This window comes from Procambarus clarkii, chromosome 20, assembly GCF_040958095.1.
Source record: "Procambarus clarkii isolate CNS0578487 chromosome 20, FALCON_Pclarkii_2.0, whole genome shotgun sequence".
NCBI classification, from domain to species: Eukaryota; Metazoa; Arthropoda; class Malacostraca; order Decapoda; family Cambaridae; genus Procambarus; species Procambarus clarkii.
The window spans coordinates 13,061,766-13,074,174 of record NC_091169.1 but is presented as its reverse complement, the minus strand read 5'-3'; the positions used below and the strand labels follow the sequence as shown (position 1 = coordinate 13,074,174).

The 12,409-nt window shown below is 35.9% G+C and overlaps 1 protein-coding gene across 1 annotated transcript; it reads right to left on the bottom strand.

Moving 5' to 3' along the window:
* Positions 1–8,422: 8,422 nt before the first annotated feature.
* On the bottom strand, positions 8,423–9,229 carry LOC138366708 (zinc finger protein 154-like). Its single transcript, XM_069327979.1, has one exon. The coding sequence runs from the start codon at positions 9,227–9,229 to the stop codon at positions 8,423–8,425; it is 807 nt and encodes a 268-aa protein (XP_069184080.1).
* Positions 9,230–12,409: the final 3,180 nt, after the last annotated feature.

Below are 12,409 nucleotides of genomic sequence, written 5' to 3'. Positions count from 1 at the left end.
AGCACAGCACCACACGGGGATGCACAGTCTCCGCAAAGAGAAGCACAGCACCACAAGAGGAAGAACAGCACCACAAGGAGGAATAACAGCACCACAATTGGAAGCACAGCACCACAAGAGGAAGCACAGCACCACCAGAGGAAGCATATATATATATATATATATATATATATATATATATATATATATATATATATATATATATATATATATATATATGTATATATATATATATATGTATATATATATATATATATATATATATATATATATATATATATATATATATATATATATATATATATACATATATATATATATATATATATATATATATATATATATATATATATATATATATATATATATATATATATATATATATATATGACCGAAAAAGTAAGATTAATAATTCTAACACGAATTTTTTCAATCTTTCGTACATTTCTTTTCACTGTTGGAGGTAAATCAAAAATCAATTCTCCAAAATTCATTTTTATTTCTAGTCTGACGCGACACGAGCGCGTTTCGTAAAACTTATTACATTTTCAAAGACTTTAGTTCACAAATACACAACTGAATAGAACTTATGCATCTCCGATTTTATATCTACATTTGAGTGAGGTGGAAGGGGTGATGTGGCACTAACACAAGACAGAACAAGATGTGGCATTAATAGGGTATTAATTTCATCAACACAAGACTGAACAAGAGTATTAATAGGGTATTAATTTCATCAACACAAGACAGAACACGAAACAATGGATATTGAATAGAAGTGTTTGTAGAAAGCCTATTGGTCCATATTTCTTGATGCTTCTATATTGGAGCGGAGTCTTGAGGTGGGTAGAATATAGTTGTGCAATAATTGGCTGTTGAACAGCCAATTATTGCACAACTATTCAGTTGTGTATTTGTGAACTAAAGTCTTTGAAAATGTAATAAGTTTTACGAAACGCGCTCGTGTCGCGTCAGACTAGAAATAAAAATGAATTTTGGAGAATTGATTTTTGATTTACCTCCAACAGTGAAAAGAAATGTACGAAAGATTGAAAAAATTCGTGTTAGAATTATTAATCTTAATTTTCGGTCATGTTTAATAATATATGTCTACAGGAAAGACTGCTACCAAAATATACTAATATATATATATATATATATATATATATATATATATATATATATATATATATATATATATATATATATATATATATATATATATATATATATATGACAATGTCAGACCACGGAGGAAAAATGAAACAGGAAATTTCCTTAAGTACTTTCGTATATTAAATACATCTTCAGAAAAATACACCTTCTGAAGATGTATTTAATATACGAAAGTTCTTAAGGAAATTTCCTGTTTCATTTTTCCTCCGTGGTCTGACATTGTCACATTCTTAATCACGTGTTTATTTTCGTGATATACACACATATATATATATATATATATATAAGTTTGTGTGTGTGTAATTTATATAAACAAATAAATAAATATTAATTAATTTTGTTAATATCTTTTCAGGGAAAACTGGCAAGTACGATTCGTATACAAGAGGGGCAACAAGAGGCAGAGGATGTCAACTAAGAAAATTCACAATTAAGTGTTTATCCTCACACTCTTGATATATGGTCTTCTCTGGTCTCTTTATTTTCTCTCCTCACAAATGTCCCTTTTTTTAATTTCTTTTACGTTTCTCTCCTGTTTTTCTTGTCTCTTTTTATCTCTCCTTTCCTCCTCTCATCTAACACCTCTCGTTTTCTGTCTCTTCTAGCTTCTCTCTTCCTTTACTTTTTACATTTGTGGAATTCACTTGCATCGTTTTTATCTTGTATCTTTTTCTTATCTTGTCTTTCTCTTCCCCTTCTCTTCAATGTTCTCTCATTTCTCTCTCCCCTCTCTGTTGTTTCTATTCTGTCTTCTCTCCCCTTGCCTTAATTTTGTTCTGTCTCCTCTCTTCTTGCATGGTGCTAACATTTGAATAAATGATTTACAATTTGTATTTTTAGTCATAGAAAAACTATAGTGTTGTGTTATATAGTATATAGTGTATACTCAGGAAATTTTACTTGTTTTAGTTTTAAGTAACAATAACTGCTTGTGACGTCAGACTGATCTCAGCATGACATGAATCACAGCCTGCTTGATCATGAATTGTTTGAAGGTGCTTAATTGTCAAGTTCTCTTGAATAATATATATTTTGTCTCTTTCTCTTTCTTTTTTCTTTCTATCTTTCTTTTTCTTTCTCTTTCTTTCTCTTTTTCTTTTTCTTTCTTTCTCTTGTTTTCTTTCTCTTTCTTTTTCTCTTTCTTTCTCTGAAAGAAAGAAATCTTTTCTTTCTCTTTGTACATGAATATTATACTTGGCTGTGTTTACATTCACTTGTAGATTTTTATTTTTAGTTAATTAGTCCTAAACTTTTGATTTATAGATTTTTATTTTTAGTCATAGAAAAACTATAATGTTATATGTATACTCGGGAAATTTTACTTGTTTTAGTTTTAAGTAACAATAACTGCTTGTAACGTCAGACTGATCTCAGCATGACATGAATCACAGGCTGCTTGATCACGAAATCTATTGTGTTCACATATTGCATATATATTTTTTTATAGATTTTTAGATTTTTACTTTTATATTCTGTTATAGATATAGTCTATATATTTCGAGCTATTACATATATTTTGTTGTATTACTCAATCTTAAATAAATATAATATTTTAATTCTCTTTTTGTACCCTATTTATTTGTAATTTACACGTACATATATAGGATGTCCATTTCTTTCTCAGATATGTCTTCTTTCTTTCTCTCCCTTTCTATTTCAGATATAATTTAAAAAATTATTATACCCTGATTTACCCTAAACGTTTTTTTGTAGGTAATTAAAAGATTATAAAAAGGTTTTTTTAAATGTTATTTATTTACGTTCTAAGGTCGTATATAAAAATTCTCAAAAAACATTTTTAAAACGTAATTATAAACGTGCTGAAAACAATGAAATGTCGTTTTTAGAACATTTTAAAAACGTGAAAATGTTTGCTGGGAAATCAAGTCGACGATCCAAGCGTCGGTATGTTAGGTTAGGTTAGGTTTGGTTTGGTTTGGTTAAGTTAGGTTAAGTTAGGTTAGATTAGGTCAGCCTAACCTAACATATCATATTTATTCATTACTAACGTATTGCCAGGAAGCTTTTGAAGCTTGTGTAGCTTGTGGTAGCTTGCGGTAATTAGACGGACCCGGTGTTGTTGATGTTCGTTCGTTCGTCATGTGTAGGTTAATGTGTGACATAAGTGAGATTAGATGAGGCATCTACAAGCACCAGCTGGAGGCTGCTGGTATTATGTCCAGATTTTGGAGGATGAGTTTGACACTCCCGCCCCCCACATTGACCACAGAACGTCTAAGGTTACCTGCCACTCTCACTTACCAAGGGTATCCCCCCCCCCCCCACACACACACACATGCATCAGATTCTTAACTTACGATATTTATGATTTACCAATTTATGTTACTACACTGACTCTCAATTTCACAATACTTGTGTAAAGGAGGAAATGTATATGTTTATCTCTCAGAATGTTTGGTAATATGTTTATTGTTTGTGATGTGTGTCTATGTATGTATTAACACGATGTACTGAACGGGGTGAGAATAGCTTGAGCTACCTCATCCCTTTGTGTGTATTTTACCTCAATAAACTTATTTCAATTTCAATTTCAATTTCACAATATTGTATAAACTTGGAACTTAAAATTTGTCAATCTGTTTCATAAATTGATAACTTTGTTACCCATCTTGTGGGTGGTAGTGGGCCCCATACCCATCTTGTGGGTGGTAGTGGACCCCATACCCATCTTGTGGGTGGTAGTGGACCCCATACACATCTTTTGGATGATAGTGGACCCCATAGCCCATCTTGTGGATGGTAGTGGACCCCATACCCATCTTTTGGATGGTAGTGGACCCCATACACATCTTTTGGATGATAGTGGACCCCATACCCCATCTTGTGGATGGTAGTGGACCCCATACTCATCTTTTGGATGGTAGTGGACCTCATACACATCTTTTGGATGATAGTGGACCCCATACCCCATCTTGTGGATGGTAGTGGACCCCATACTTATCTTTTGGATGGTAGTGGACCCCCATCTTGTGGGTGGTAGTGGACCCCATACCGATCTTGTGGATGGTAGTGGACCCCATACCCCATCTTGTGGATAGTAGTGGACCCCATACCCCCATCTTGTGGGTGGTAGTGGTCGCCATACCCATCTTGTGGATGGTAGTGGACCCCATACCCCATCTTGTGAGTGGTAGTGGACCCCATACCTAACTTGTGGGTGGTAGTGGGCCCCCATACCATCTTGTGGACGGTAGTGAACCCCATACCCATATTATGGGTGGCATTGGAACCCATACCCATTTTGTGGATGGTAGTAGACCCCATACCCATCCTGTGGGTGGTAGTGGACCCGATACCCATCCTGTGTGTGGTATTGGACCCCATACCCATCTTGTGGGTGCTAGTGGACCCCATACCCATCTTGGTGGTGGTAGTGGACCCCCATACTCCTCTTGTTGATGGTAGTAGACCCCATACTCATCCTGTGGGTGGTAGTGGACCCTATATCCATCTTGAGTGTAATGTAACTAACTTACCAGTGCTTACTAGCACTGTAACTAGCAGTGCAATCTTTTCTTCATAAAACTCTCAGCCTTTATAACACCCACTGTCCTATGCTAACGAAACAAGTCACAACTAAAAGACTAAACAATCCTTGGCTTACAAAGGGGATACTTAAATCCATTAATAAAAAACATGACCTTGAGAAGAAGTATGGGTTAGGAATCGTCTCCAAAGAATTTTCAAAGAATTACTCATCATTGCTATCTAAGATAATTAGGAGAGTCAAAATTAAATACTACGAAGATAAATTTACCAACACAAAGGGCAACATTAAGAAAACACCCAGCAAACATTTTAACGTTTTTAAAACGTTCTAAAAACGACATTTCATTGTTTTCAGCATGTTTATAATTACGTTTAAAAAACGTTTTTTGAGAATTTTAAATACGACCATAGAACATAAATTGAAAACATTTAAAAAAAAACTTTTTATAAACTTTTAATTACTTACATTAAAATGTTTAGGGTAAATTAGGGTATAATAATTTTTTTAATTCATATCTGAAATAGAAAGGGAGAGAAAGAAAGAAAGAAGACATCCAGAAGACATATCTGAGAAAGAAATGGACATCCTATATATAAATATATGTGTGAATTACAAATAAATAGGGTACAAAAAGATAATTAAAATATTATATTTATTTAATTAAGAATGAGTAATACAACAAAATATATGTAATAGCTCGAAATACATAGACTATATCTATAACAGAATATAAAAGTACAAATCTAAAAATTTATATGTGCAATGTGAACACATTAGAATTCGTGATCAAGCAGCCTGTGATTCATGCCATGCTGAGATCAGTCTGATGTTACAAGTAGTTATTTTTACTTAAAACTAAAACAAGTAAAATTTCTCGAGTATACATAACACTATAGTTTTTCTATGACTAAAAATAAAAATCTATAAATCATTTATGAAAATTGTAAAGCAAACTCATAAAATTTAGGGCTAATTAACTAAAAATAAAAATCTACAAGTGAATGAAAACAGTCAAGTATAATATTCATGTTAGCACCATGCAATATGACAGACACAGACAGACAGACAGACACCCACACACACACACACACACACACACACAGAACAAGAAGAGAGGAGACAGAACAAAATTAAGGCAGAGGGGGAAGAGAAGACTGAACAGAAACAACAGAGAGGGAAGAGAAAAATGACAGAAGATCTAAGAGAAGGGGAAGAGAAAGAGAAGAGAAGAAAAAGATATAAGAAAAATTTACAAGATAAAAATGACGTAAGTGAATACCACAAATGTAAAAAATAAAGGAAGAGAGAAGCTAGAAGAGACAGGAAACGAGAAGTGTTAGAAGAGAGGAGGAAAGGAGAGATATAAGAAGAGACAAGAAAAATAGGAGAGAAACGTAGAAACGTAAAAAAAATTAAAAAAAGGACAAAAGGACAATGAGAGAGAGAGAGAGAGAGAGAGAGAGAGAGAGAGAGAGAGAGAGAGAGAGAGAGAGAGAGAGAGAGAGAGAGAGAGAGAGAGAGAGAGAGAGAGAGAGAGAGTGAGAGAGAGAGAGAGAGAGAGAGAGAGAGAGAGAGAGAGAGAGAGAGAGAGAGAGAGAGAGAGAGAGAGAGAGAGAGAGAGAGAGACTGACAGAGAGACTGACAGAGAGACTGACAGAGAGACTGACAGAGAGACTGACAGACAGACAGGCAGAAAGAGACAGGCAGAAAGAGACAGGCAGAAAGAGACAGGCAGAAAGAGACAGGCAGAAAGAGACAGGCAGAGAGAGAGAGAGAGAGAGAGAGAGAGAGAGAGAGAGAGAGAGAGAGAGAGAGAGAGAGAGAGAGAGAGAGAGAGAGAGATAGACAGACAGACAGAGGGAGAGAGAGAGAGAGACAGAGAGAAAGAGAAAAGAGACAGATAGACACAGAGACAGACAGCACAATTTCACAAATATTGGGATCAAAGATTTCAAATAGCAAGCCAATACTCCTGTCAAATAATGATGGTCTGCTTTCAGCCTCTGATACTGCTTTTGAGTTCAATAAGTTCTTCTCTTCCATTGGGTCATCCCTAGCAAATGACATTCCATCTTCCAGTACTAATATTCAGGACTATCTTATAGGTAACTATCCACAGTCTCTGTACCTAATGCCTACTAATTCCACTGATGTTACTGACATAATCCTTTCCCTTAAAACCAAGTCTAGTGCCCTTGAGGAGATACCAACTCTTATTTTCAAAAAAGCTTCCAGATTTTTAGCTCCTGCCATTGCATTGCACTTCAACAAGGCACTTGAACTCCAAACCTTTCCAGATATTCTAAAAAAAGCGAGAGTAACCCCTGTCCACAAATGAGGTGATCCCACTGATGTTAACAACTTGAAGTGCAATCAATCTTAGCTACCTATGTGCTTTAATATACTGTACCTACAATTTTCTCTCGTCTTCTTATTTTCATTCCATGTAACTGTTATCATTTTTTTTTTCTATAAATTTTGCAAGTATTTACCTACTTAAAATTTTCTTAGATTAAGGACCTGCCTAAAACGCTGCGCGTACTAGTGGCTTTACAAGACTGTAATTACCATATTATGTATCCTCACATTCCCAATGTACCTTCTTGTATATGCATAAATAAATAAATAAATAAGTAAATAAATAAAGTGCCATTGCATTGCACTTCAACAAGGCACTTGAACTCCAAACCTTTCCAGATATTCTAAAAAAAGCGAGAATAACCCATGTCCACAAACGAGATGATCCCACTGATGTTAACAACTTCAGACATATCAATTCTGCCAAACTTGTCTAAAATATTTGAAAAACATATCTACAAGCAGCTTTACTCTTATCTAGCAAAACACAATATTAAGTACCCATTCACTGCTGTGTGAACAGAGGCTACAGATTGGCGCCCGGTCAATCCTCCCCGGCCAGGATTCGAACACAAGCCACAGCGCTCACGTAACGCTAAGTGAGTGTCTTACCACTGCACCATGGAGACTGCCAATAAAACTACAATAAAATAAAAACCTAATAAATAACCTAATAATAGATTGCGAATAAAACCGCGGGGACCGCAAATAAAATTGTTTCGTCTTGAGTACATCTCAAGCTGTTTTCTATACCACATCCAATGTTAGATTATATTACAACAAAATTTTCTAACTTAGCTACAGAGATTATATGTTTAATAAGATTCTACAGAGAACAAAAACAGAAATAATATTATTCATGAAAATATGAAGAAAAAGACACATTTAAAATTTTGTTTTATTTTTGTTCAAATAAACAAATAATTCTTTACCTTTGAAAAAGTTTGAGTTTTTGTACAGACACTTTCTCTCTTGCCTTGTCTATGAGGAGCACCTAACTTCTCCACTGAGAGTTTATCTACTTATTGCTTGGTCTCTGAGGAGTATCTAATTGACAGCTTCTCTACTTTTAGCTAGGTCTATGAGGAGCACCTAACTTTCATAAAATACAATAATAAATAGTACAATAATAAATAATATAACAGACAATGAATAAATAATAGACAATAATAAATAATATAACAATAATAGCCTTTAAATCTTTACTTTTCATGATGAAGCGTATTTTTAAAACAAAACATGACATAATTACCACTGAAGGACATCCAACAAGATAATAGCACAAATTTTCATGATGAAGCTCAATTCTCAAATTTTATTTTAGATTAAAGGTTTATAAATTTACTAATATATGCCTTATTATACCTCAACATTCTCTCAATTATCTTCCACACTCGAAGTGTTTAGCCTATCACCTGAATGTATTATCTTGTGCCTTTTCACATGACTAAGCTGCTTGAATCTCTTCCCACACTCTGGACACTCATGAAGTCGATCACATGAATGCACTAACATGTGCATTATTATAGCTCCACGTGTTCTAAATTTTTTGCCACACTCGGCACATTCAAATGGTCTTTCATCCGCGTGAACCATCCTGTGACGCTTCATACTTCCAAGCTGACTGAATTTTTTACCACACTCTGGACACTCATGAGGTTTATCACCAGAATGTACTAACATATGATGCTTCATACTTCCACACTGATTGAATCTCTTCCCACACTCAGAACACTCATAAGGTTTGTCACCTGAATGCACTAACAGGTGCTGAATTATTTTTCCTCGTTGTCTAAATTTTTTGCCACATTGAGTACATTCAAAAGGTTTTTCGTTCGAATGCATCATCCTGTGAGTCTTCACAGCTCCCAGATTCCTGAATCTCTTCCCACAGTCGGGACACTCATGAGGTTTATCGCCAGAATGCACTAACATGTGAATCCTCATACCGTCAAGACGACTGAATCTCTTCCCACAATCTGGACACTTATGAGGTTTCTCACCCGAATGCACTCGCAAGTGATTCTTCATATTTCCAAGATGAGTGAATACCTTCCCACACTGTGGACACTGGCGAGTCTTCATCTTCTTTATGAAGATGAAGAGGTGTAGTTTGTGTGAAGGCTTTCCCCTCTCGATGACTGCACGAGTGATGATGTCGAAAGATGCGTCAGGGTTTAGCATTAACGTTGACGGTTAGGGAAGGCCTGAATGTTGTTTCTTAGAGTTAGACTTTTTGTGAGCACTTGGCAGTCAATGGTGGTGCTTCTTCCTCATGATAGGTGCAATTTGTCTCAAAGTTTTATGCCTGTGTCTGGGCAGTCACCAGCGGTACTCATGGCAACAAAATGGTGCCTGACACTCATTCCAGGGTTCCAATGTTTTTTTCTGGTTCCATAACTTATATTTCCTACTTATTATTTTATGCTTATAACTAGTCTTCTACATTTTTCATTTATGTTTTTGCTCATCTTTTCCAGCTAAAGAATGTACTAGGAATTATTTCCTTACATATATTACCATACGATTATATACTTTTTTGAAGGAATCAGTTCTCTCCCCATGGATGGGATACAAGTCATATCGGTCCATATAATTACCCAAATGTACCCAAATTCTCCTAGCATTACGTAAGTAATGAAGAAATATGGTATATTTACTTACTATAATGTTGGTGCTACACGCAGAACGTGATCAAACTTATTTTTACTCTGAAATAATCTAATTTCATAACGAAATTAGAAGTTAATATATGGCAGGTGACGCCATAGGAAGTCGATGGTCCGAGCGACAATTTTGGGGAGCGACTTATCCAAGATATATGGTCGCCTGGAGAGTGTTTGCTGCCATAGCAGCCTCCTGTACACAGTGATCCAGTCGTCGCACTTCATAGCTCAAATTGTCGCAAATTTAATTGGTGATATTAACAAGTAGAAAGTGTATTTATAATAATATCTTTTATAAACAGCCACTAAATATTTAATATTTATTAAACAAAACGTGTCTGGAAGTTAAATCAACTCCACAGGACAATAAATTTGTTATATAGACACTGGCGTTATTCGTTGGTATGCGTTCGCTATCTAAACTACTCATGTCCTTTTCGTTCATAGAACACCGAACCCTACACGCCCTCTGATATATTGCTTAATTAATAAAGATTCAAAAATAAAAGAACACTGTTTTTCCCAAAAACGGTGGGTTTTCTGAGTGGAAGAGAACGTATGTCTGGAAGCTGACTTTAACCGCCCCAAGCTGTGCGCGCATTGAGCCGAGGTTATATAAACCTGGACGGAGACGGCGTGGCCCCTCTTCCAAGCCAGCAGCTGCTCTTACATAACGGTTCACTGCTTCTCAGCGAGTTGTAAACACAGAAGTTTAGCCCGCTCAACTGTCCCCCCAGCATGGACTCTACACCAGTTCCTATCGACAACGACTCGGAGCGACCCGTCAGGGACGTCCTGCCCTTCTCAACATTTAAGGTATTGTTTGTGTTGTTGGCGCGCCGGACCAGTGTTTGTCTCTGTGTTGGCGCGCGCGCCCTGAAGCACGCCTGTTTATTTATTATTTATTTTTATTTATTTATTTATGCATATACAAGAATGTACATAAGGAATGTGAGGATACAAATATGGTAATTACAGTCTTGTAAAGCCACTAGCACGCGCAGCGTTTCGGGCAGGTCCTTAATCTAAGAAAATTTTAAGGAGGTAAATACTTGCAAAATTATAGACAAAAAATGATAACAGATTACATGAAATGAAAAAAAGATGAGAGAAAATTGTAGGTACAGTATATTAAAGCACGTAGGTAGCTAAGATTGATTGCAATGACAGCTTGAATGGTAGTTGACAAAAAAATTGGTAGGCACAATACAGCAGAAACAATATAAGATTGGTTGCAATGACAGCTTGAATGGTAGTTGACAAAAGTTGGTAGTCACAATACAGCATATGGCTAGCACATAAAAGAAGACAGCAATGAACACAATGATAAGGTTGTTTGATATTACATAAAAATTATGAGATTGGGTAACACTAGGTACAGAGCAAATTTAAAGCTCAGTGTAGGAAACTAAGAAGATGAAGTTAGGTACTTTTTGGTTTTGCTATTAAATAAGGCAAAAGTTTTACAGTTTTTCAATTCACTAGGGAGTGAGTTCCATATACTAGGTCCCTTAATTTGCATAGAGTGTTTACACAGATTAAGTTTGACCCTGGGGATATCAAAGAGATATTTATTTCTGGTGTGGTGATAATGGGTCCTATTACATCTGTCCATGGAGAGTTTCAGAGCATGGTTTGCATTTAAGAACAGGGTTTTGTAAATGTAGTTGATACAAGAGAATGTGTGGAGGGAGTTAATATTTAGCAAGTTTAGGGATTTAAACAAGGGAGCTGAGTGTTGTCTGAAAGCTGAGTTAGTTATCATTCTGATAGCAGATTTTTGCTGTGTGATGATGGGCTTAAGGTGGTTTGCAGTGGTAGACCCCCATGCACAGATACCATAATTAAGATAGGGGTAGATTAGTGCATAATATAGTGAGAGGAGAGCAGAGTTAGGAACATAATATCTGATTTTGGAGAGTATACCAACTGTCTTAGAGACTTTCTTAGTTATGTGTTGAATGTGGGTGCTGAAGTTGAGTCTCTTGTCTAGGAATAGGCCAAGAAACTTGCCATCATCTTTATTACTGATGTTAATGTTGTCTATCTGTAGCTGAATTGCATTTGATGATTTGCTTCCAAATAAGATGTAGTAAGTCTTTTCGAACCCTGTTGGTTCAGCCTTGGTGACCAAATGCAGGTGCAGTGGGGTCCCTAGAGGGGGAGGTGACCCTCGGTGTTATGGGGCACTGGTTTTTCTCCAGTATGTGGCTGTTATTTGAAGCACAATCGGGAGGAGGCCTGAACACCCCCCCATCCCCACCTTCCCCATCTGCTCAGCCCTGTACCTTAAGCTCCCTCACCCAGTCGACGTGAGGTATGCTGTTGGGCGACTTCTGTTGTGCCGTTATTTATTAGTTACATTCTTTATATAAGTGCTTCTTTACAGTCTGACTGTTAGTCATGGCGTGTTTCCTCACGCTACAATATTTACTGTAATTTTACATTTGCTTTCGCCCCTAGCTTTAATTTTTCATGGACTTGTATTTTTCATAAGTTCCTTAATTTATTAATGAATTTAATGGTGTCAAGCTGCATGTTTTCTTTTGCAGGTTTTACATTGAGGTTTGTTTTAACTTTTTCTTATTGCCTATAAGTTATTAGGTAAAGTCAGCTAGGTTAGGCTAGCTGCTGTGCCACAGGCCTCCGGCCTCTAGCTTTAAGTTTTCATGGACTTGTGTTTTTCCATAAGTTTCCT

Bases quoted from the DNA above. Each gene is read 5' to 3' on its own strand.
- LOC138366708 (XM_069327979.1), bottom strand. From the start codon at position 9,229: ATGCTAAACCCTGACGCATCTTTCGACATCATCACTCGTGCAGTCATC.